Source organism: Leptonychotes weddellii, chromosome 6 (assembly GCF_054177405.1).
Source record: "Leptonychotes weddellii isolate Sample4059 chromosome 6, ASM5417740v2, whole genome shotgun sequence".
NCBI classification, from domain to species: Eukaryota; Metazoa; Chordata; class Mammalia; order Carnivora; family Phocidae; genus Leptonychotes; species Leptonychotes weddellii.
Genome location: NC_138374.1, coordinates 36,466,820 through 36,493,873, shown reverse-complemented (window position 1 = coordinate 36,493,873; position 27,054 = coordinate 36,466,820). Strand labels below are relative to the sequence as shown.

Genomic DNA, 27,054 nt, shown 5'->3' with positions numbered 1-27,054 from the left:
CCGTCAGAGGGTGAGCAGTGTTTTATATAGGATTTCAGGATGGTTTCTCCATCAAGGTGATATCTGCATAGAGACCTTACGGGGTGAGTGACAAGCCGCAAGCATATCCTGGGGAGAACGTTCCGGGCAGAGTGAACAACTGGTGCAAACGCCCTTCCAGAACATGCCTGGTATGTTTAAGGACTAGCAAGGAGGCCAGGATGGCCAGAGGGAAACAAAGAAGGGAGACAGTGGCAAAAATGATGTCAAAGAGCTAATGGGGGCTGGATCATATACAGCTGAGCTTTCCAATATGGTAGCCACTAGTCAAATGTGGCTGTTAAGCACTGAAAATGTGGCTCTGAAATGAGATGTGCAGTAGGTGTAAAATATACACTGGATTTTGAAGGCTTTGGAGAATAAAAAGCATGTAAAATATTTCATGAATAATTTCTGCATAGATTATATGTTTAAATGATAATCTTTTTGCTATACTGGGTTAAATAAACCATATTATTAAAATTGGTTCCACCTGTTTCTTTTTCCTTCTTTAATGTGGATACTAAAAAATTTAAATGACGTATGTGGCTTGTATGATATAGGGTATTATAGGCCACAGTATGGAGTTTGGCATTTACCCTGGGCAATATGGGAAGTAAATAGAAATGAACATAAAGTATTCAGCTTATTTCTCAGAACAGAGTGGAAAAAGCTTATAAAACTAGAATTCCATTCCCGGGCAAATTGCTCAAATGTAAATGCAAAGAAAGATATTTGGGGAGAAGACATTAGATTCAAGAAAGAATAATAATAAAGTTAGTAAATGTTTAGTTCAAATAACTGCTTAGAATGTAGGGATGAAGTTTAATAAAACTGGCAAGGAATGATTATTGAAACACAAAACATAAAGTAAAATAAAAAAGAATCTGACAAACAGATAAAACTGGATACATTCCCAAATTCCCAATGGGTCAGAGAAAAACAGGCAAAAAAAAGAAACCAGTGTTCCATTTCAGCCATCCTCCTAGATGTAAACTTTACGCTTTTTAACTTGCATTGCCATGATGCCAATGAGGTTAAATACTTTTCATGTGCTTACTATTGGTGTATCTCCTTTTGTGAAGTGCATGTTGAAGACTTCTGCTTATTATACTTTTTTGTAGAGTTGTCCTTTTATTTCCTATTGATTTGTAGGTGTTCAGACATTCTAGATAAGAATCCTTTGTTAGATGCATGCATGCTGGATGTTCTTCCAAACTGTGGTTTGCCTTTGCATTCTTTCTTGGTGCCTTTAAATCACAATCAACAGTCTGAACTTTAAGATTTTTTATTTATTTATTTTTATTTTTAGAGAGATAGAGAGAGAGCAGGGGGAGGGGCAGAGGGAGAGGAAGAGAGAAAATCTCAAGCCAATTCCGCACTGAGTATGGAGTCCAAAGGGGGCTCGATCCCACAACCCTGAGATCACAGCCAGAGCTGAAATCAAGAGTTGGATGCTCAACCAACCCAATCACCCAGGCACCCCAACAATCAACATTCTAAATTTTAAGGTAATCCAAATTTTTCCATCTTTTCCTTTATGGTCGGTACTTAGGGAGTCTTGTTTTAAACAGTCTTTGCCTGAGCTGAAGTTAGGGAGATACGCAATCTTTAGGAAGCTTTATATTTACCTTTCCTATTTAAGTCTATGATTCTTCTCTAATTTTTGTCTATGGTATAAAGCAGGGGTAACGGATCATTGTTCTTCATATGGATATCCAACAGACCTATCACCCTATATTGAAAAGTAATCCCTCCCCTGACTTGCAATGTCACTTTTGTAATAAATCAAGTGACAATACATATATAGATCTGTTTGGAGCTCTTTATTCTGTTCCTTTGATCTATTTATCTATCTTTGTGCTCATATCATAGTTTGTTAATTATTGTGGCTTTAAGGTAAGTCTTGAGAATTGGTATATAAATTCTCCACTTTGTTCTTTTCCTTCAAGATCATTTCAGCCCTTCCCAGTACATCCACATTTTAGAATAGGGCTGCCAATATCTCTGCCTCTCAGTCTCTCTCTCTCTCCCTCCCCCTCTGCCTGTCTGTCTCTCTCTGTCTCTCTTTCTCTCACACACAAATATACAACTGCTAAGCAATGTTAGCGACAAAGTAAATAATTAGAACTTAAAATTTTTCATATCCATGCACCCATACTGATAGAAATTAGTGAATAAATAAATGAGAGAAGGTGTCCAGCTTTTCCTTACAAAAGAATTTCAAGTAGTAAAAATAGAAGGATTTTTTAAAAGATTTTTTTATTTATTCGAGACAGAGATACACAGAGAGAGAAAGAGAGCACAAGCAGGGAGAGAGGCAGAGGGAGAAGCAGACTCCCCACCAAGCCAGGAGCCCGACGTGGGACTCGATCCCAGGACCCCAGGATCATGACCTGAGCCGAAGGCAGACGCTTAACCGACTGAGCCACCCAGGTGCCCCAGTAAAAATAGAAGGATTAAGGAAAATACAAAACCACCATCAGTACACCATAGCAATAACTGCTACAAGCAAAATCCATTGATGAACACTAAAATCGTGGGCAAAAGTTCAAGGAAAAACAGGATATTTGCTTATACTTGACATATCTCCCCTAAAATATTTATTAATTACTGTGGTGGTTAACAGATGTCCACAAATTCTTTAATATTCCTCCTTTAGAACAGGGAGCTTCTCTCCTCTCCCTGAGTGTGAACTGGACTTAGTGACTGGCTTTTTTTTTTTTTTTAGATTTTATTTATTTATTTGTCAGAGAGAGAGAGAGAGCACAAGCAGGGGGAGTGGTAGGCAGAGGGAGAGGGAGAAGCATGCTCCCCACCGAGCAGGGAGCCCAATGTGGGACTCGATCCCAGGACCCTGGGATCATGACCTGAGCCGAAGGCAGACGCTTAACCGACTGAGCCACCCAGGCGTCCCTAGTGACTGGCTTCTAACAAACAGGTATGGAAAGGGGAAAATAGTAACTTTGTATGGAGGAAGCCCAGAAAACACCACCCTAACGAACCAAGCTATCGTGATTAATGTCACTAATAAGACATATTGATATCATGCATCCCCAAAAACATGCCATGAGGAGGAAATATCACTTCTGTATTCTTGTCCAAAATCCAGAACCTCATCTCTACTCATCAGAAAATCTCAGAGAAAGCCAAATCAAGGGACATTATAAAAAAATAACTGGCTGCTTCTCTTCAGAAGTGTCAAGGCCACAAAAGAAAAAAAGATTAGGGAACGTCAGACTAGAGGAGACTAAGGATGCACGACAACTAAGTGCAATGTGATATCTTGAACTGGATCCTGGAACAGGAGAAGAACATGGGTGGAGAAACTGCTGAAATCTGGCCGAAGTCTGGAGTGTGGTTAACGGCAATGTGCTGATGGTAATGTTACTTTTGACAAAGACACCAGGGCCATGTGAGATGCTCACCCTAGGAGAAGGTGGGTGAAGAGCAGACAGGAACTCGCCGTGTCTTTACAACTCTTCTGTAAATCTACAGTTATTTCAAAATAAATAGCTATGACATATTTTCTGGAAGGTTCTTCAGCAGTCTCTTCAGAGTCGTTATCAGGTAAATTTACATAAACAGGTCCATATTCTATTTATACCTTCTGGAGTGTGGCTTTTTTTTTCCCCCTTCTTTTTGAAAAACAGCATTTCTAATGGAACATGGTTCTCCCTGGATTTTTTAAAAGCCACTGCGGGGGCGCCTGGGTGGCTCAGTTGGTTGGGCGACTGCCTTCGGCTCAGGTCATGATCCGGGAGTCCCTGGATCGAGTCCCGCATCGGGCTCCCTGCTCAGCGGGGAGTCTGCTTCTCCCTCTGACCCTCCCCCTCTCATGTACTCACTCTCTCTCATTCTCTCTCTCTCAAATAAATAAATAAAATCTTTAAAAAAATAAATAAATAAATAAAAGCCACTGCGGGAACCAGATGTGAAGAAAAGATGGCTCAAAAGCTGACCCAAGAAGAGAGAATGCCTTTATTTGGGGACGGAAGCACCAAGAACTTGCAGCACATTTTGAGTCAGTCAAGGTACTCCTTGGACCTCACGTGTGTTTAAGGCTTGAGGGGACAACAACAACACAGAATATGGTTACTCACCAGGGCGACTTTCCTTTGTGGTTTCAGCAGCTTCGGTTTATGGAATGTGGTAGCTATGGGAGCTGTGGAAGGATGTCAAGGGTTTAGCTTGCATTTCCTCCAGGACTTGTAACACCCACGTAGCATGAGCATCACAGACATACTCTGTGGAGACTCACATACCCCTCCCTGCCCCCACGGAAGAAGTTCGGTTTCTGATCTAGGCATCACTGGGTGCCCCTCCATGGAGAGCAATCCTCCCCTAGTCTTTGGACATGTCATAATCTCCCAACAGCAAGGTCAATGAAACAACTCTGCATAAAACACTGCCAGCTACCAAGAGGTCAGGTGTGCAGGTGAGAACCAGGTATGTCTGGTAAAGCCTGAGGCCGGGAACTTCCCTGGGCTTCATCCTAACTACACAGTAACAGTTAAAGCAGTGACCCCGACCCTCAGAGCAGCCCTCAGAGGTCATCAGGGAGGCGGGTCTTACTGTCCCCATTTAACAGAGGAGAAAATTGAGGCTCTTCCCCCCCAAATATCATGTAATGAGTACTTCAATGTTTTGGAACTTGAACTTGACCTTGAAAGTTAGGCAGCCTCACCTCCAAGCCAGACTCTACCACTTAGCTCTCTGAGGCTCACTCTCATCTTTTGTAAGGTAAGGTACTATCTACTCTGATTGAATGAGACGTTACGCAGGGTTCTCTGCCCCCTTCCCTCCCCAGACTGACAACTTGTCATGCCTCCCAGAATGCCCAGGCCTTCCAGCTCCTCTGTCTACCCAACATGTGTTCAGCCTGAGCACCAGTGGCTTTTAGCAAAGGACCCCAAGGATCTCTAGGGGACAGTCCTAGTACTTCCAACTACATTTCAAACTCTTTGAGGTATGAACATCTCCAAAACTGGCCACAGTTATTTTAGGAACTATCTGTAAATGGTCTCAGTTCTCCTAAGACATGAGCAGTTCTCCAGAAACATTCATCTTTCTCACCTATGTTGCTCTACATTACAACTGGAATCAAAGACTAACCCTCATTTTATCCCCAGAACAAATCCAAAATAAACTACATACCTGGTTTACATCCTTAGAAAAATCAGAGAGGCTTCATTCCCTTGAATGAACCAAGAAGATGTTGATACCCCTTTGTCCCACCCTACTATGTGTGAGAATGTTAATAGTTCAAGGTGAAGTACACTGTGGAATCAATCTGTGCACATTGACCTCCCCCCTCCCATCTCCCCACTAATGCCATGCTGGGCCAGCGCACCACCCCCAGCCCCACCTCGGTGATGGGGCTCAGTTATGATCAGAATCTAGGTGGGGTTCTGCAAGCCATATCATCAGCAGATGTCACATCCTCCATCTGTCTACTCCCCCGTCCCGATCCCACTGCAGACCCCAGACCCACTTCTAGATCAGCCGTGCTGGCTCCCACGTGGGTAACTGTAGGCTAGCCTCCTACCTTTGGCAGGCACTGCAGGAGGAACGTCGGCCTTCTCCTTCCGCCTCTTGCCCTTCTTGGGTTGCAGTGGAGCCAAGCTGGTCACACTGGTCACCGTCTCCCCTGAGCTATACAAGAAGAGAGTCCTGGTAAAGGCAAAAGCAGGTTTGTTCCAGAAAAAGGGAAAGGAAGCCATAGTTTCTGTGGGCTTCCTGAGTACCTACGTAAGGTGAAGTTCTCTTACAGCTGGACTGGGATCACTCTATGTTGGTCTCCAGGGATGCTGGGAGGTCTAGTACTGACCTGTGGCTAAGATAAGGATGGTGAGGTGAGCTAGTTAGTGATGTATAATGTGCTGTTTAACGTTCAAAGATCCCTGGAGAGATCCAGGGCCAGCTTGTCTACACAGTTACAGATGCAGAGATTGATGGTTTATACAGGTTGCATCAGGAACACAGTCTGGCTTGGCCACATCACCAGTAGGGTATTAAGAAACGATTAGAAACTTCTGCTTGAGCTACCCTAAAACTAAGATTTGCACGTATTTTTATGGTTCACAATCCACGAATAGAGCACCTCCTATGCAAGGGCCAAAGGACTGTGGGAGCTGCACCCAGAATTCTCCAGGGTCCCCCATGATTGTTCACACTTTCTTTTCCTGCTGTAACTTTACCTTTAGTAGAGAGAAGCAGCTTCACCCTGAGGAGGGCTGTGGGTGTTTTCAGTTATCTGGCCCTGTGCAATCACTGTGCTATCAGGTTCTTTGTATGTGTTACCCAGAATGATGGTACTGATAAGCCTTATATTGCAGGTAAGAAAACCAAGATGTAAAGGCGTTAAGTGACAAAAGTTACACACACAGACTGGCTTGATGGGAAACCTTGATGCTACATGTGGGCTGGAGTCCACGCACTTCCTTGAATGGCTATCACTCTTAACTCAAATGTGTCGTATTGGCTCCAGCAAAGGCCCCTTTCAGAATCTCTTGTCCTGAGACACATGTTCCAGTCAGGTAGGTGCAGTTACCAAGAGAGGTTATCTCCCTAATACATAAAGAATTTCTAGAAGTCCGTAAGACTATGACCAACTGCCTAATAATCAAAATGAAGGAAGGCAGTAAGCAGTTATCACATGAGAGGAAAGGCTCTTACCTATGAAAACACGCTAAGGCTCCTTCACGAAAGGAAGCCAAATTAAAACACACTGCACTTCCTTTCTCCACACATCAGAATGACAATAATCACACTGGAAGCAAAGCACTCTTTTGCCAAGGATGTAGAGAATCGGGCACTCAGAAGTAGGGCTGGTATGAGTGTAAACCCTTCCCGAAGGAGAATAACTTGGCAATCAGAATAACCTGGCAATCAGAATAATTTGGCAATCAGAGCTATAGAGGCTTATACTCTGACCCAGCAATTTCACTTCCGGGAATTTATTCTGTGGATATCCCTGCACGTGTATGAAATGTACATGTAAGAATCGTCCTTATGGTGCTGTTGTTGATAGCAATGGATCAGAAAGAACCCAATTGTCCATCAGCAGGGGACTGGTTAAGGAAATGGTGGTGAGTCTACAAATACACATGTGGGGTTCTCTGTAGCTGCAAAGAGGAGTAAGAAGCTATTTATGCGCTGATGAGGAAAGATACATTGCTAAGTGGAAAAGCTGGGTGTTAGACAATGTATAAAATGTGCCCCTTTTTGTATAAAAATAGGGAAAAATAAAAATATATATTAGTGTTTGCATATACATGCATAAAGAAATTCTGGAAGCAGTCCAAAGAATTTTAAAATAGTGGTTCCTGGGGCACCTGGGTGGCTCAGTCGGTTAAGCGTCCAACTCTTGCCTTCAGCTGAGGTCATGATCTCAGGGTCATGAGATGGAGTCCCACGTCCAGCTCTACACTCAGCACAGAGTCTGCTTGGGATTCTCTGCCTCTCCCTCTTCCCCTGCCCCTCGCCCCATTCGCCTGCTTGCTCACTCTCTCTCAAATAATAAATAAATAAATAAATAAATAAATAAATAAATAAAATTAAAAAAATAAAATAGTGGTTCCTTAAAATGGGGGTGCTGAGGAACAAAGCAGATGGGAGACCAGGCAGGAAGAATTATCACTATATATATTTTTAGTCAATTATTTAACCTTTTTTTTTAAAGATTTTATTTATTTGACAGAAAGAGAGGGAGAGCACAAGCAGGGGGAGCAGGAGATGGAGAAGCAGGCTCTTGCTGAGCAGGGAGCCCAACGTGGGACTAGATCCCAGGATGCTGGGATCATGATCTGAGCCAAAGGCAGACGCTTAATCGACTGAGCCACCCAGGCGCCCCAATTATTTAACTTTTTAATTTTAATTTTTAAACCATGTGATTGTATAATCATTAAAAAAACATAATCATTGCAAAACAGTAAATTAAACACAAATAAATATCTGCATACACTTAAGAGAAGGTAGGCTATTCTAACAGAGTTCTAGGGTTTTGTTTTGTTTTGTTTAAGATTTTATTTATTTATTTGACAGAAAGAGACAGTGAGAGAGAGAACACAAGCAGGGGGAATGGGAGAGGGAGAAGCAGGCTTCCTGCGGAGCAGGGAGCCTGACACGGGGCTCGATCCCAGGACCCTGGGATCATGACCTGAGCCCAAGGCAGATGCTTAACGACTGAGCCACCCAGGCGGCCCTAGAGTCCTAGGGTTTTTAAAATTAACAAAGACTGACTCACGCATTGTGGGAAAGATTCCAAGAATACAGATTGTGCTGAGAGTCCCCAAAGATGGCTTATTTTTACTGGGAACTGAAACTCCAACTGGCCATAAGTTGAGAGTACAGGGTCAATTGTGTAAACTCACAAATAGCCCAAAGGAATGTGCGTTTACAAAACGCTGACCACTAAGAAGAAACAAGGGATCAAAAACTCTCAGAATTGTTTAAATACACAACTGCAGGTACAGCTTCATCTCATAGCTTTAAACTCTTTGTTTATTTTTTTCTTTCCATTATAAATTAATGCACGTTCATGTTTTCAAATGGTAATTACAGGCATGGAGAAAAAGGAAAATAAATAAGTCTAGCCTAACCAAAACACAGCCTATTTAAATATTTCCAGTCTTTTTCCTCTTTCTTGCTTAATTTTTTTAATGGACTTCATTTTTTTTTTTTTTAGAGAAGTTTTAGGTTCACGGCAAAACGGAGCAAAAGGTACAGAGATTTTTCATATGCCCCCCCACCCCCCCCGCCATATGTGCAACCTCTCCCATCATCAACATCCCCCGCCATGGTGGGACGTTTGTTATAACTGATGAACCTACATCAAGACATCATTAGCACCCAAAGTCCATAATTTACATTAGGGCTCCCTTTGGGTGAGTTCCATGGGTTTGGACAAATACATAATGTATCCACCGTGTAGTATCAGACCGAATAGCTGAACTGCCCCCAAAACCTCTGTGCTCCACCCATTCATCCCTCCTGCCCCCCAACCCTTGGCAACCACAAATCTATTTACTGTCTCCATAGTTTTGCCTTCTCGGCAATCTTACATAGGTGCAATCATACACTAGGTAGCAGCTTCTTTCACTTAGTATTTAAAGTTTCCTCCAAGGGGAGACGAACCATGAGAGACTATGGACTCTGAGAAACAAACTGAGGTTTCTAGAGGGGAGGGGGTGGGGGGATGGGTTAGCCTGGTGGTGGGTATTAAAGAGGCCACGTTCTGCATGGAGCACTGGGTGTTATAGGCAAACAATGAATCATGGAACACTACATCAAAAACTAATGATGTAATGTATGGTGATTAACATAACATAATAAAAAAAAAAAAGAAAAAGAAAAAAAAATAAAGTTTCCTCCAAGTCTTTTCATGGCTTGATAGCTCATGTCTTATTAGCCCTGAATGATACTCCACTGTCTGGATGTACCACAGCTTTTTTATCCATTCCTGTACCGTAGAATATGTTGGCTGCTTCCAAGCTTGGGCCATTATGAATAACACTGCCAGCAGTGTTTATCCATGTCCAAGCTTTCGTGGAGACATTAAGTTTCAACCCTTCCTTGATTTTTATACATTGTATTTTTTTTTGTCATAACATATTTATACTTTCGTGCCCTTCTTTTTACCTAATCTCTCTTTTCCATATTGTTACATCCTCATACTATTCCGGTGAGAAGCTATGCCACGGTCTTCTCAGCCAATCCCTGACATCTAAGTAATATTGATACCTGAGTAATACTGCCATAAATGTATTTGTGCATCATAGTTTCCCACTCTTGGACTTTTGTTTTAGGTGAGAATCTTAGAGCTGGGATTACTAGTTCATGGGGGAGGACCATTTTAAAGGGTGTCTAATCCCCACTGTCCAAATGATCTCCAACAAGTTAGTACTACCTCACAGTCACTGTGGACGAGGGTATCTCTGTCTTCAGCCTAAATTCAACACCAGGTTTATCAGCTTAAAAAAATTACTCGCTTAATGAATAAAACTGTGATCTCCCTTTTACTTGCATTTCTCTGACTGCCAGTGAGAATGAGCATTTCCAGCATGTGTCTAATCATGTTTCCCCTTTTACGAATGATGTATGGACATCTGCTATAATGTATTAGGGTCCTGAGTTTTTCCTACAGGTTTGCATGCACCTTTCACATTGGTCTGACATATTTATTGCAAACATTTCCCCCAATTCCCTTTGAATTGTGGTTTCTTGTTAAATGCACAGTGACTTGTTTCTTTTGCTAAAATCATTCAGTGTTTTCTTTCTGTCTGTTGCCTCTGAGCTTGGATCGTCCTCCCCAGCTGCACCTCACACCCTGCAGAATCAAAGATTTCCCCTTGTCTTCTCTTTTCTTGGACTTAGTTCTTTAGCTCTTTAATATAAAATGAAAGTTTTGGGACATCATTTGTATAAATGCGTGCTTTCAGGCCCAGGGCGTTCAGTAAGCTGAAAAAGATCTGCTTTGTCATCACCGTTTTCCTTCAGAACAGCAAAACTGCACTAAACTAAATTTAGCTCTAATTCATACTTCAACAGTGAGAATTCATATACAATGAGTCACCCCCCCATGACATGACAGATGATTTTGCTCACAGAATACTATGTCTCCCACTGAGCCAGCAAGACTGGCAGAAATTTTTGACAAAGAAACTCCACATTATGATTCACTTACCAGAAAGTTATTCTATATCTGAGATTGGAACAGGACTGTGTTTTGTCTCTGACACGAGGGAGTGAGCATTGCTGGAGCCAGTCAAACCCAAAAAGATAGAGAACAGGCCGGAAACTCCGTCTAAATGAGAGAGCTATGTGGTTCCCCTGTGGAAAACAGGGCTGCCTTTCTGGCTCCAAGCAGGGCCGCGTGGCTGGCATGCGTGTGTGACAGGTATAAGGTTCTGGCCCGGCTACCCCCATGGGCGTCTCCCTCCCACAAGGGCTGGGCACCTCTGCTCTGCGCCACATGTGGTCGTATCTAGTGAATGGGCACTGGACAAGGGGATTGGGTCTGCACTAAAGCAGGTTCCACTCTGATTAGAGGGGTGACCCTGGGCAAGTCACTCGCTTCCTGGGCCTCATCCCCCAATCTGTAAAATGGGAAGACGTACACTTGCCATTTATCGCACAGGGTTATAATGAGAGTGAGATGGGCTAGCGGAGCCTAAATTGGACGAGCTGCACGAAGTGCCTCAGTAGCACTAACCCAACTCTCTGGTGTGTGGGTGCAGCGGGGGAGGTTTCATGCTGTGCCTCGGGGAGAACAATGCTGCCCCTTGGGTATCTCCTGACACCATGTCGTGGCCCTGAGGGGAGGGCTGCAAGTTACAACTTAAAGTTCGACCAGAAAATCTTTCCGCCCGAGATGGTACAGCATGCCCTCCTACTGCCCCAGAGACAGTGGTGTCGTCTAGGAAGCAGCAGAACACACAGCCGGTGGGTAAGGAGGAGGAAGAGGCTGCACCCCTGAGCAACGGAGAGCTACGCCAGGACACCAGATGAAGCAGGCAACCTGGATTTTGCTAGGTATTGAGCACATTGTGAGCAACTGTATTTTGCCGGACTTAAATTAATAAGAGCTCCATGTGCCCCTATCCTGTGCAAGGCACTGTGAGAAGTGTGTGATATCCAGAGTCTTGGACCCTCCCAGATGGGGAAAATGAAGCCTCAGAGAAGTTCAGGCAGGAGATGTGGGATCTGATCCAGGTTGGCCTGTCTCCTTGGCCCTGAAGCAAGGACTCTGGGTCCAGCCCAGACAACAGAGAATAAGAAAACTAGGACAGGAAGAGGGTAGATCATGCCAGATACATAATGGCTGCTCTGGGCATTTAGCTCCCTAAAGAGAAGGTACTGAAAGGCGAGATCAGCATTCCACTGCATGTAAGTCTGTACTAAATCTGGGACTGTTACAGCTGCTAAAGCCCTGCCTGGGTCGGGGGAAGAGGGGCCAACCTGAGTGCTGGGCACTTGGAGGCAGGAGCTGGGGCTGGTGGCCCAAGATTGGGCAGAGGAGGAGGGGAGCATGTTCTCGTACCTGGAACTATCTGGAATAAGTGATGTCAGCTGTCAAAATGGAGGTGGGAGGGGGTAGGCTGGCCATGTGGAAATTTGGCGCCTCTACTCTATAGCTAAGAGTGTTCGGGAGTAGAAAAAAAAAACAAACAATAAAACAGCACAAATAGGGCGCCTGGGTGGCTCAGTTGGTTGAGCGACTGCCTTCGGCTCAGGTCATGATCCTGGAGTCCCAGGATCGAGTCCCGCATCAGGCTCCCTGCTCAGCGGGGGGTCTGCTTCTCCCTCTGACCCTCTCCCCTCTCGTGCTCTCTGTCTCTCATTCTCTCAAATAAATAAATAAAATCTTTAAAAAAAAAAAAACAGCACAAATAGAACTGATACCCCCCCCCAAAGAACACAATTATAACTAAGACTCATAGACCCAGCCACATCTTGCCTCCATAACTAAATATGAGATCAAAGCGCCCTCATATGGAAGCACAGTGCCTGTGGCATAGAAGTCCTCATCCAACCATCAGTGACCGTCCTAATGCCCCGCCTCTCCCTGGGATAATACGAGAGGGGCGGCTAACCGCCCGTGCCGAGGAGCTTTAGTACATCCAACCCTCACCCCCCACATGCCAAGTGTTTCCTTTGGTCCAGGGCAATCTTTGTGCCTCAACACAGGAACTACGAATCAAAATCCTTCCTTGAGGTCTCTTTAATCTCGTTTCCATCTAATGAGCCAGCACCCTCGTCCCTGGGCACACAGCTGTCTGTCCCATGCCGCAAAGCAAAGGGATTTGTTGCAGTTTGAACTGGGATGGCCAGAGATGCCAAGTGTTGTTTGTCAGTCAAACGAACCCAGCCCGGAAAGCCCCTGGGGAATGGCGCTGGTCGTGGTCCTGCCAACACCCCCCCACCCCGGGGCTGCTTCTTGGAGCCATCTTCTCCCGAGCCCTTCTTGCTCCATGCCATCTTCGAAAAAATCATTGCTTTAGTTGCCTATTGCATCTGCAGAAATGTCCCCGTGCTTCCTTTCCTCCGGCCCCCATGGCTCAGTTTTGACACAGACGATGCCCGATTTGGGTCCCCAGAGGACCAGGAGCTCCTTGCCAACCAGCTCTGAGCTCCCTTCTCCAAGATTTCCTGCAGCACACTCAGCACCCCGTAACCCTGTGTCCTGTAACGTCAAGTGTGCAGTCTTGAAGGAGGAACACTGGTCTCAACAACGATGGTGGCAACTCACCGTCATTACCAGTTACAGTCAATTATATCTCAAAAAGCTGTGGGGAGAAGTGCGATTACAGCCCCCCAGCCCCAGGTTGGCTGTCACTGAGAAAGGCCCATGACTCATGCAATGGGGCAAACTTCCTGACATCTCGCTCTAGGCTTCCGGACGTGCTCTGTGGGCCTCCCCTGCCACTGGACTACTCGAGGCCAATGGAGACCACATGCCAGAGCTACTTAGAAGTTGGAGAACTTCCCTCTCAAGATGGATGAAGGGTCCCACTCCCATGACTCCCTTGACATGCCAAGAACATAGAACCGTGTCTGGTATGCAGTGAGCATGTAAGAGGTCTCACCTACTATTATCTTACCAGTATTATTCTCATCATTACTCTGGAATCTCCTCTCAGAGTCCTTGAATAGGGAGCCAGACATGACAGAGTTCTCTTCAACTCGAGCCCAACTGGTGCCCCTACCCGAGCCCGGCAGACCCTTGGTGGTCACGGTGCATTACTTTCTGCTGCTTCCATCCTACCACATCTTTGTGTGCACATTCCAAGCAACATCAGAGGAAAGCTGCTCCTTTGTGAGAGAGCTGCCAAGGCGTCTCCCCGGCCACAGCCTCCATGACCTTTTACCATAAATGCTTCACACAACCCGAGAGGTTCTGCGGGGGCCTCTTTGTTAAAGCTCTTCCTCGCCACTCCCTGCCAGCTTTGTGAAGACTGAGCAGATGCTCTGCCAGGCCACTGGTTTTGTCTGTGAATTTAAAATCTCTGAACACAGCCTGGGAAGATCAGGAGGCACTTAATTAATATATATTGGTTCCATGCAGTGTTCTCGTCTTGGGTTGAAAGAATAATGGCAGAGAGAGGTCACTGGGGGTATGTGCCCCTCATCTATCGCCTGTATCCCTAGGGCTGAGGGTATGTGTTTGGGTGGGATTGACCCCAGCCATCCTCTGGCCACCGTGCTCGGTTCAGGCTGGTCCCCTAACACTAAGGTGCGATTGGGTTTGCTGTCAGGAAGGGAGACAACTCCTTCATTAGGCCAGAAGGGAATGCACCTGCTACCACCTTTCTCTTCCCAAGGGGAGCCAGCCTGGCCTGAGGACATGCCAGCCCTTGAGGCAGCACTGCCCAGAGACAGGCTGGGAATGGAGGCCACCACTCTAATGACACTGCGTCTCCTAGACAGAGCTTCCCTGAGGCCCGCCCACCGCAGCATCCCTAGTTACATGAGCCAGCCAAGTCCCTTCCGGGGTAATAGCAACTGCGCTAGCTCTTCTGTCACCTGGAATCAAAAGGTTCTTAAACAGTCCAGAGGGCTAGCTATTTATCTAAGAGTTGGCAGTTTTATTCCTGTTCTTAGTCTGGGGAGACTAATTTGTGCCTTGTAGGGTTTTATGAGGATTCGAAATAAATCCCATAAAGTGTTCAGAGGTGGAGGTGCGGGGGCACACGGTGAGTAATTATGAGGAATTAGCCCACAGCCACTGATAGCTCATTCAATCCTCAAAGCGACCCTGAGCGATAGGGACAGAGGCAAACTTGTACCCATTTTGTGGAGGGTGAAAAATTCCCAGAGAAGCCAAGTGGCCCAAGGTCACCAAGCTGCCAGGTGGCATGGCTCCAGCTGACACCAAATCCAGGTGGAATGTTCCTTACGTTACTTGAGGAATAACAACCAGGCTCCCTCTCACAGGCCGGCTCTCCTCATGCCTGCCTCTGCCTGAGGGCTACAGAAGGGCACTAAGCCTGAGAGCTGAGGCAGGAGAAGGGGTGAGGATGAGAGGCACAGCAAGGATGTCAGAGACGCAGGACGGGGGCCAGGAGACATAACGCCCACATCTGCTATCCCTGCACTCGCCACCTTCCATGTTCGGGTGAACGTGGCCAGAGGGGATGGCGTTTAGCATGTATGTGGGCTAAAACCAACCCAACGACAGCAAGGGTTGGAAGCATTCACAAATTGATGCCTGTGACCAGAGTGCATTGACCTTTCAAAGTCAAGGGGATGGAGGGCAGGGCTGCAGCCATGGCCAGCATCTGTGGCCGTACCCTTCCCACTTCTCCTCCCACTGCCCTGACTTTCTGTAGCGTCTCCTCCTTGTTCATCTGTGCGACTGACAGCACTGAAGCACTCACAAGCAAGCCTGAGCTTCCCGGGCTGGCATCCCTCACGGCTCCATCTCTGCCCAGCAAAGACCTCACCACCATCCACACTCTCTGTGCATCAGTTTTCATCTGTAGAATGGGACAATCACAGCACCCACTCATGGGGCTGTGGTGAGGAATGAAGATGGTGTGTGGCAATGCTTAGCCCCGTGCCCATCCCCTGGCCTCTGGCCCTGCCACCCCCTAAGGCTCTTCTGCCTGATGCTCTGCCCTGAATCTCCAGGGCACCTCACTCCTGTGGACCAAGTGCCGCCAGACCCCCAGCCTCCCAGCTGCTGTACCCCTCTCTCCCCACTTCTGTGTGCTGCACTCCCCCAACCCTCTTCTGGAACACTCTTACCCCTTCTTCAATACTTGGCCCAAATTTCATCTCCAGGAAGCTTTCCCTACCACCCACCGGCCCAGAAGGTGGGGTTAGCAGCGCCCCCTCTGGGTGCCCGCATCAGCTGTGTGGGTACCACATGGGTGCTGCCATGGTTTTGCTTCTCTAGTTCTTCCATTTGACGCCAACCTCAAGGGCGTGGGCTGTGTGTTATTTCATCCTTGCCCTACGGGCCTTACAAGAATTCCTACATAGATGAATCACTCGTAAGTATGACTGAATAATAACAGAACCACTTGCATAGAGCTCGCCATTGGAAGCACTTTATACAGACTAACTCATTCAATCCTCCCAACACCACTGCGTGCTAGGGCTACCTTTGTCCCCGTTTCCTCAGAGAGGTCGAACAGCTAACCAAAGGCATACATCAATCAGTGTCAGAGTCCAGATTTGAACCGAGGCAGGCTGGCCCCAGAATCTTCAAACACCCCAGCAGATTACCTTTCACAGAAGAAACAAATTCTGTAATACCACCACTCTGCAATATTATGAAAATGAAGCAAGTTAGAGCTGATATGTTTACATTCTCTCTGAAATCATCTCTGCCTTCACGCTAAGATCCTGAACAAATCAGTTATTAATTAAATCCCATACTTCGACTGGAGGGATATGTTTAAAAAAAAAAAAATCTCTGATGGTTCAGAAAAAACTAGAAAATGCTTTAAACCAAGCTCACAAACCACAGTAACCCTGGGCCTATAATTTATCCAACATATAAATAGTCTGTGCCCCTGTGCCAGAAAACATGAAGAAAGCTTGGATCACTTCGGTCTTGTAACTGCTGTTGTCGGCACAGGGAACATACTGCCCACTTCAATTTCTCCCATTTGCAAATACTTTATTATCTCAAACCCGTAATAAGAAGTCAAGCAACAGGTCAAGAAATCTACTGATTAGGAATTGCCTTTTTGGTACCCATGTCCATCTTCTTGGCAACCTTCTTGAACTTGACCTACAAGAAAGAAGGTATCTGGATCCATGGAAGAGGTGTCATGGTGTGGGGACACACCACATCTCTATGCAACTGGTGGCATTTCATTTGAAATTTGACTTTCTGGGACCTTTAGGAGCAGTTTCATGCTTACCCATTGAGCTGCTTTCAGGGGGCTGTCTTCCCTGGGGAAGGCACATTTAAAATCTTGCAGAACCTTGAGAGGCTCCCTCTGGCCCAGCCTTCTGCTCCAGAAGAGCACTTAGCCATGGGAAAGGAACAGCCTCTCCCAGCCCCAAAGTCAGTGCCACCCCTCCCAGGAGACGGCAACTTCCGACGTCGGGAACGACACACATTCAAGAGGAGACTCGTTTTCCTTCTGTATGAACTTCTCGCAACAAGTCATTGAAACCCCTAGGGTCTCCAGGTTCTGCCCCAGTCACTCGGCAGGCCTTCTCTTGGTGACCGCAGCCTCAACACCAGCATGGCCTCGTCCTGAGGGACCCTTCCCTGCCTGAGGGTTTCCGTTCCTGGCATCCTGCCCTGGCCCTGAGCTCTCTGCCCATTCTCCCTAAGGAGGAAGTGGTCAGAGGACGAGAAGAACATTGATGCTGATAATAGCTGGAGACTCTACGGGCCCAGCCGCCCACTGCCAGAGCACAGATGGAGCTGGGATCTGGGAGCCCCCTGGCATGACGGGGACAGGAGGCAGAGCACAGAGCTGGCCAGAACCAGCTGGAAGGCAAGGACTGACCAGTTCACTAGCGAGGCACTGTGGCAGGGAATCTGGGCTGCATGAAATCAAATTGGCCTGAGGCTCTGATCAGGAAGATGAATACAAGTGAGCAGGGTTCCTCTGCATGGTCCTGAGGGGCAGTGGAGTAAAGGCGAGCTTTCCAGAGGTTGATCTGTGGGCTGGTCCAACAAGAGACATGCCCACGGAGACAGCTTGACTCGGGCACTCAAACAGACTCGCTAAGAGCACCAGGTGGAAGAGGGGCAGCATCTGAGTGGGCCTCTGTGGTCATCCCTGATATCTAGGAGGTAGCCCAGGCCTGGGGAAGACCAAACTCTCCTGCCCACAGTCTGGGGAACACCCTAACTGTACTTCCAGCCTTAGCACCAGCTCAGAATAGGGGCAACTCGAGGGTAAGACTTAGGAGGGCAGGCAGAAGCCCAAAGGCCTGGAACTGCTTGCTAACAATGAAAAGCCAGACAGGAGCCCACAAAGCAAGCAAATCCTCAGAAGCTCTGGCAGGCTGGCCCCTCACAGCCTCTGAGCTCCCCAGCCATAACCCACCCCCCCCGTCTGAAATGCCAGTCCTGTGGAGCACATGCTTTTAAAAAGAAACAAGCACCTTTATGGAGAGATAATTCAGTCACCATAAAATTCATTGATTTTAAGTATACAATTCAATAATTTCTGGTAGATTTATAAAATGGTGCAACCATCACTACAATCTATTTTTGGAACATTTCTATTACCCCTAAAAGTTCCCTCTTGCCCATTTATAGTTAATTCCTTCTCCCACCTCAGCCCTAAGCAATTATTTTCTGGTCCTATGAATTTACCTTTTCTGGACATTCCAAATAGATGGTATCATACCATATGTAATTTTTTGCATCTGGTTTAGTTCGTTTAGCATAATGTTTCTGAGGTTCATCCATGCGCAGAATGTACGAATGTATCAGCAGTTTGTTCCTTTTTATTAGCAAACTGTATTTTATTGAGTGGACTGCTAAATGGTGTTTATCCACTCACCAGTTGTTGGCTATATTTAGATTGTTTCCAGCTTCTGGTTATTATGAAGAAAGAAGCTGTGAACAACAGTATGTATGTCTTTGCGTGGACGTATGTTTTCATTTCTCTTGGGCAGATTTTCTGGGTCATATGGTAAGTTTATGTTTAATGTTTTAAGATACTACCAAATTGATTTCCAAAGCAGCTACACCCGTTTAAATCCCCACCTGCAACAAACAGGGTTCCAGTTTCTCCACATCCTCACCAACACTTGACATTGTCTTTTTATCACCATTGCAGCAGGTTTATAGTAGCATCATACTGTGGTTTTATTTGCACTTCTTAATACTAATGAACATATTTTCATGAACTTGTTAGCCATTTGTATATCTTCTTTAGGGACCTATCTATTCAAATCTTTTTTGTCCAGTTTTTTTTTTTTAAAGATTTTATTTATTTATCTGAGACAGAGAGAATGAGAGAGACAGAGAGCACATGAGAGGGAGGAGGGTCAGAGGGAGAAGCAGACTCCCTGCCGAGCAGGGAGCCCGATGCGGGACTCGATCCAGGGACTCCAGGATCATGACCTGAGCCGAAGGCAGTCGCTTAACCAACTGAGCCACCCAGGCGCCCTTTTTTGTCCAGTTTTAATTGTGTTATTTGTCATCTTATTATTGAGTTGTAAGAGTTCTTTATGTATTTTATCCCAGCATTATTTGTTGAAAAGATCATGCTTTCTCAAATTTTAAAATAATTTTTGAAGGCCTGGTATTATTTTTTCCTTATTTCTTGATATATTTCACCAGTAAAGTAATGTGGGCCTGGGCCCATTTCAGTTGGAAAGATTTTAGCTAGCAATTCAATTTGTCGACTTATTACAGGTTTATTCACTTTATAGCTTTGTTTTTAAATCCATTTTGGTGATTTGTGTCTTTCTAGGAATTTTTCCATTTTATCTATGTTGTCTAATTTGTTAGAATCAATGTGTTCATAATATTTTCCTATAATCCTTTTAACTTTTGTTGAGTCTGTAGTGATTCTTTTTTTTTTTTTTCTTTTAAGTAGGCTCCACACCCAGCACAGAGCCCAACGCAGGGCTTGAACTCATGACCCTGAGATCAAGACCTGAGCTGAGCTCAAGAGCCAAATGCTTAATCGACTGAGCCACCCCAGTGCCCCAGTGATTTCTTTTTTGCTTCCTGACTTGGTAATTGGCTTTTTCTCTTTTTTATTTTCATGTATAGTCTAACTTAAGATCTGTCAATTCTATTGATCTTTTTAAAGAACCAACTGGTTTTATTGATTTTTCTCTGTGCATGTGCGTGTGTGTTTTCCATGTCATCGATTTCTGTTCTAATCTTTATTATACCCTTTCTTCTGCTTACTGTGGATTTCACTTTCTCTTCTTTTTCTAGTTACTTATGGTGAAAGCTTAGGTTATTGATTTGAGGTCTTTCTTCTTGTCTAATATAGGGCATTTAAAGCCATAATTTTTTCTTTAAGCACTGCTTTAGCAGCATCTTATAAGTTTTGATGTGTTTTGTTTTCACTTGTATTTAATTCAAAATATTTTCTTTTTTTTTTTTTAAAGATTTTATTTACTTATTTGACAGAGAGAGAGATAGTGAAAGCAGGAACACAAGCAGGGGGAGTGGGAGAGGGAGAAGCAGGCTTCCCGCTGAGCAGGGAGCCCGACGTGGGGCTCGATCCCAGGACCCTGGGATCATGACCCGAGCCGAAGGCAGACGTTTAATGACTGAGCCACCCAGGCGCCCCTCAAAATATTTTCTAATTTCTCTTGTAATTTCTTCTTTGTATTATTTAGAAGTGTGTTGTTTTAAATTTCAAAACGTTTGGAAATCTCCCAGATTTCTTTCTGTCATTAATTTCTATTTAATTCTATTGCTCAGAGAACAAACTTTGTATGATTTCTTACATACATAAAACTTGTAAATTTATACGGATTTGTTTTGTGGCCTAGCTATATGGTCTGTCCTGGAGGATATTCAGTGCACTTGACAAGTATGGTGTGTGGTCATTGGGTAGAGTATTCTATGTCAATCAAATTGCTTGATCTTCTGTGCCCCTGTTGATTTTCTGTTTAGGTATTCTATCAATTACTGAGAGTGGACCATTGCAATCTCCAGCTATTCAATTTTGTTTTTCTTCATGTATTTTCTTCTTTCTGTTGTTAGGCCCATATACATTTATAATTGTTGTATCTTCCTGGTGTGTTGACCCTTCACAATTTGTAATTTCCTTCTTGGTCTCTAGTCATATTTCTTGTCTTAAATTATATCTTATCTCTTATCTGATATTAATTTAGCTACCATCTCTCTTATTGTTACTATTTGCACGGTATTATTCTCTTCCTTTGGGTGCTCTCCATTCCCCACCGCACATGTGTGTTATGTCAGCTAGAAACGCACTTGCCCCAGCTGTGACCAAAAGCTCAGGCTAGTGGAGCTGTTGGGCCTCCCTGCTCAATCCCCCTGAGAAGGTCACCTCTGCTGCTAAACATGAGCACGGCACACTGCTCCGAGTCACAGGCACCCCTTTCTATCACAACAGAGCATCTGGGGGTCCTCACAGCAACCCCTGCCCTGAAAGAAGCTCACCAAGCAAGCAGGAAGAGTATCAGAGCAACTGGAGGCCAAAACCCCACCGAATTCCACCGTGGTCAGCAGCAGCTCAGCAGTTTTTCAAGTATAAAAGCCTCTCAGTTTAGTACATACCTTTGGCCTTTCCAGAGTGCTAGAATAGTTATTTTTGTGGATTTTGTTCAATTTTATAGTTGCTTTTTTGGGGGAGAGGACTTGATGATCTCCTCAGTTGGCCATAGTCAGACATCTCTCCCAGGGACACATGCATTTGCACTCACTGCCTGGCAAGTTCCACAAAGCAGGGATTTCCGTCTCTTTTCTTCACCGTTGGACTACTCTAGATGATGATCTGGTAGAGCGTAAACTCTCAATAAAAGAAGTTTGCATTTTGATTTTAGTAACAGGGTTCCTCTGGATCCCAAATTCAGCAGCAGCAACACAAAGCAGTCAGGTATAGGGACTGTTGGGGCTGAAAACAGGATCTGCCAGGGACATCCAAATTCACATTTAACTTAAGTTTTTATGAAGGTAATTGTAGATTCACATACAGTCATAAGAAATAAAGCAGAGATCCTGGGTACACTTTACCCATTTTCTCCCAGCAGTCTCCCAAGAACCAGATTTTGATTCACTGATTTTTCTCTATTGTCTTGCTATTTTCAATTTCATCAGTTTATGCTTTGATCTTTATCATTTCATTCCTTCTGTCTGCTTTAGGTTTATTTTGCTCTTTTCCTAATTTCCTGAGGTGAGACTTCCCAATTGTTGATTTGAGGGCTTTCCTAATTTCTTATGTAAGCATTTAATGCCATGTATCTCCCCTCTGCACTGCTTTAGATGCATCCCACATGTTTTGTTATGTTTATTCTCATTTTTGGTCAATTCTCTGTATTTTTTTATTTCCTTTGAGACTTCCTTTTTGATCCATGTATTATTTTTAAAGTGTGTTGTTTCATTTCCACATGTTGTATGATTTCTATTGTTTTAAATTTGTTGAGGTTTGTTTTAAAGCCCAACATTTGGTCTAAGATAGACTAGATCTTATGGTGAATGTTCTGTGGGGGCTGGAAATACAAGTGTTCTGCTGTTGGTGGTCCAAGTGTTCGATATGTATCAATTTGGTCCTGTCGGTTGATTGTGGTGTTTAGATCTTCAATACCCTTGCTAATTTCCGTCTAGAAGGTCTACTGGTTGCTGAGAGGGGTTGCTGGAGCTGCCAACTGTAACTGTGGATTTATCCATTTCTTCTTTCAGCTCTTTCGGTTTTTGCTTTATGTAACTTTGTGGTTCTTCTGTTTGGTGTGTATACATTTAGGATATTTGTCTTCCTGGTGGATTGATCCTCTCATCATTATCTAATATCTGTCTTTGTTTCTAGGAAGTTTCTCTGCTCTGAAGTCTATTTTATCATATTATTAGTATACCCACTCCTGATTTGTTTTGGTATTGTTTATGTGGTATAAGTTTTTCCATCCTTTTATTTCAACCTACCTAAGTCACTGTGTTTGAAGTGAATTTCTTGTAAAGAGCATGTAGGTGGGTTGTGTTTTTTTTAAATCCACTCTGTCAATCTCTATCATTGGACTGATATATTTAAACTGTTTAAGTTTTAAACTATGTAAGACAAACAGTATGTTAGCAATTAACTCTGCCATTTTATTATCTGTCTTCTGTTTATTTCCTGTGGTTATCATTCCTCTGTTCCTTTAATTTACTGGAACACATTTTAGGATTCTAGCTTTATTTTTCTATACTGTTTTTGAGTGCATTTTTTCATAGTCACTTTAATGGTTGCTTTGAGCATGATAAATAAATGTGTGACTTACCAAATTTCTCTCACTTTCAATGAAGTGCAAAAAGCTCACTCCTATTTAGGTAACTTGCCCCTCCCCACTTCTAAATATCTTAATTGCTCTTCCTGAGTATCAGATGGTTTTGTAATTTTTGTTTCGATTATAAAATATTATTTTTAAAACTCATGAGGAAAAGAAGAGCTTACTTATGGACCCATATTTCTGCACTACTGTTCCTTCTTCCGTCCTAATGTATCAAGTCTTTTTCTTCTATTTCAAGAATTTATTTTAGCCTTTCTTTTAAAGTAGGCCTGACAGTGACAAATTCATTCAGTTTCCCTACATCTGAGAATGTCTTTATTTCCCCTTTATTCCTAAAGGACAGTTTTGCTGGATATAGAATTTGTAGTTGACGGTTCTTCTCTTTCAATATTTGAAAATGTGCCACTTCTTGGGCTGCCTGGTGGCTCAGTCAGTTAAGTGCCCAACTCTTAATTTCAGCTCAGCTCATGATCTCAGAGTCGTGAGATCAAGCCTCTCATCAGGCTCTGTGCTTAGCAAGGAGTCTGCTTGCGATTCTCTCTCTCCCTCTGCCCCTCCACCCTCCACCCTGCTCATGCACTATCTCTCTCCTTCACTCTCTCTCTAAAAGAAAGAAATAAATAAAATCTTTTAAAAAAGAAAATGTGCCACTTCTTTCTGCCTTCCATCGAATCAAAGGAAAACTACACTGTCATTCAAATTTGTGTTCCCTGTAAGTAATGCATCGTTCCTCTCTGGTTGCTTTTAAGATTTTTTTTCTTTGTCTTTCATCATTTTCTTCTTACCACCTTTCAGAGTCCTCCTGTGGTTGTCTCTGACATTATTTTCAGGGTTTACGGTTGTGCTTAGCAGGGAAGAGCAGGGAAAAACTGACCTCTGCCATTGTGTCTGAACCAGAAGTCTCAAATTTCTAAACTCTGAGTTTGCAATATCTACTATAACTGTTATGTTATCTGTGAGGTGTGTTCCACCAGCTAGAAGGCTAGCATCTCAGCACATATATTTCTAATGGCCACATTCTGCAGAGCAGGGCATAGGGCAAGCAGGCACTGGTGGAAGGGAATTAAGAGGATTTGTGGTCAGAAGGCATCAAAGTGGTTCAGTCCAGCTGCTAGCTTCTTCCTAAAGAGGGGAAACAGTCCTCCGAACCAGCATGAGCCATATTTTCTCTGGACCCTCTGGGGGTGATAACCAGAGTCTGGAATCTAGAAACATGCGAGTGCATGAAGAACACACATTTTTAGGCCAATCTGCAGACTAATTTGCAGACCCTTAAGTAAAGATACAAATTTTGCCAATTTCTTGGTAATATCAATAGAAAGTAAAATATCAAAGAGTTTCATTTGAAAAAAGAAAGAAAATATTCCTACCTGTTCTGAGGACATTTCACCAAATAATGTCTCGCTGTAACAAGAAAAGAAAAGAAATAGAAGATGGTAAATAAATGTTACTCTAGATATATATGCTCCAGGAATCCCCGGGAAATGTAGGTGCCCAGGCGTTGCTCAGATGTTGGGACAAGCCTCTTCTTGGGGCTTTCATACTTCTCTTTGGATGAGTACTGCAGAACCATAGCACAGACGCCACATTGACTCGATAATATTCCACACCTAGATTGAGCCAGGCATGAAACCATACACCCCAGACCTCCTAGTTTCATATCCCAAAACAGTCATTTTTTTTTCCAAGCCAGGTTAAGGTGGGTTCCAACTTGGAAGGTCCTGGAGTGACAGTCACCCAACTTCAAAGCTCTGCCTTATCCATGAGAAAGACTTTGGGGATAACCTGTTTCCACTTAGATGCTCCTCTCTGTAAACTGGCTTTTTGTTCTCTGATCAACGCTCTTCCAGGGGGGCCCTTGGAAAAACAGTCTTAGAGCAAGACATCCTCCACAGTAGGTCTCATTAAGAAGAAAAAAAAAAAAAACAGATTCTAGCAGCAGAGGAAAAATAAGAATACCTAGGCAGTTATCCTAATAGGTATCCAATCTAAGCTCACAACTGAGTTCACTTCAAATAGAAGTAAAGCCATGGGCCGCGGAGTCGGGTCGTGGATCATTACATCGATGGCCCCAATGAATCACACCTCCCTGTGTCTATCTACAGCCCTGTGAAACTCCGCCCCCACACTGGGCTTGGCCGCCAGATGTGCTTTGGCCAATGAAACAATAACCGATATGTCACAAGCAAAGGCATAACAGGTCCCTGTGCTCTGAGGTTTGCTCATTTGCTCTTTCTCTCATTGCAGGGAACTCTTCTGCTACCGCATAATGAAGCCTGGCTAGCCTACTGGGAGATGAGACCACATTGAACAGAAGCAAGTCATCCCAGTGAGGCCCCAAAGCAGCCAGGCCCCAGCTGATCCACCAGCAGGCTGCAGCTGCAGGAGCGACTCCAGCAAAGACCAGAAGAAATGCTCAGCTAAGCCCAGCTGAAATCGCTGACCTACAGAATTGTGAGCGAATAAAATCGTTGTTGTTTTAATCTACTACACTTGCAGTGATCTGTCCTGCAGGTGACCAGGGTAGGTTCCAGACCAGCATGACAGTCTCAGCTGTAGAGAGGGCTTTTTAGGTTTACCTGTTACAACCTCTTATTAGTGCATAAACTCTTTCTGCATCCTGTTTACTAAGCACCTACTCTGTGCTGGATAATTTACAGATGTAGCAATAATAAAACCATAATTAGTATTTACTGAACACTTCATATGTTCCTGGCCTAACTCTAGGCTTATTAAATAAATCAGTGATCATTTGTCTGGGGTTTGCAAACCAGTGGGCACTCCTAGGAAGGGCAGTTTTAAGGAAATCAGTTTCTAGATCCTCACCTAGCATGGTGTTCTTTCCTCAGAATTCATTCTTCCAGAACATGCCTGAGCTCTAGCTGTATCCTTTTCCTTCCCTCCCTTCTCCATCACATCACTGTTTCTCTCCACAAAATCGAGGCACACCTCTTGCCCATCCTGACTTAGACTATGGAGGTAAAAAACAGGAGGCACCGAATGAGAAATTATTTGAAATGTTTGGGCCAGTGCTGAGAAAGCAAATGACTAATGACTGGGCAACTAAACCTTTCACCAGCAGAGAGGTTTCCAATATTTTGCTTTCAACAAGGATTAAATAGTGACCTAATCAGTTGTCAGCTGGTCAAGTATTAAAAATCATTTTCAATGATAGATCATATACCCTTGCATGAATCTGCTTCATAACGGAATTCAGCATCATTTCTATTCTTAGTAATAGAATTCAGCATCAATTCCATACTTTAAAAAGTAGGAATAGAAATGATGCTGAATTCCGTTATGAAGCAGATTCATGCAAGGGTATACGAAGTAAAATAAAAATTTATTTTAATAAAAATACATTTCCAATAAAATGCTCTTCTTATGATTGATTATCCAAACTGATAATATCTATGGAGTTTTTTTTTTTATTCTTATGTTAATCCCCATACATTATATCATTAGTTTTAGATGAAGTGTTCCATGATTCATTGTTTGTGCATAACACCCAGTGCTCCATGCAGAACGTGCCCTCCTCAATACCCACCACCAGGCTAACCCATCCCCCCATCCCCTCCCCTCTAGAACCCTGTTTGTTTTTCAGAGTCCATCGTCTCTCATGGTTCGTCTACCCCTCCGATTTCCCCCGCTTCATTCTTCCCCTCCCGCTACCTTCTTCTTCTTCTCTATGGAGTTTTGATTAGTTTTATACTCATTTTCCAAATCTTACTAATTGTGCACTATTAATAACTCAATACAGAAAAAAAATGTAATACCTAGAAACTTATGGAATAAAGAAATTTAAAATTTCTTAATTTAAACTTGTACACACATTATTTTTACAGAGAAGTGTAAACAAAAAAATTGTATTAAAGTGGGATAAAATTTGGTGGGGGAAGTAGATTGAAGATAAAAGTTCAAGGAGAAAAAGGACTGATATATAATTTCTAACAGCTAAAGCATGTTCATAGAGTCTTTTTTTTTTTCTCTATTACTTTAGTGCATGTAAATTTATTTTATTCTTTTTTTTTCTTTTTTTATTCTTATGTTAATCCCCATACATTACATCATTAGTTCTAGATGAAGTGTTCCATGATTCATTGTTTGTGCATAACACCCAGTGCTCCATGCAGA

General features: G+C 43.9%; 1 protein-coding gene across 2 annotated transcripts in view; it reads right to left on the bottom strand.

Moving 5' to 3' along the window:
• VSTM4 (V-set and transmembrane domain containing 4) overlaps nt 1-27,054 on the bottom strand; it is an 80,663-nt gene that overhangs the window by 7,904 nt on the left and 45,705 nt on the right. Inside the window, exons 5-7 of one of the 2 annotated variants that reach the window (XM_081823931.1) lie at nt 24,291-24,324; nt 5,567-5,691; nt 4,122-4,183 (exon numbers count right to left, since the gene is read on the bottom strand). In XM_081823931.1, the coding sequence (XP_081680057.1) occupies nt 4,122-4,183; nt 5,567-5,691; nt 24,291-24,324 (221 nt within the window). The remainder of the gene's footprint in view (nt 1-4,121; nt 4,184-5,566; nt 5,692-24,290; nt 24,325-27,054) is intronic. The other variant, XM_081823932.1, reaches the window with a different exon arrangement.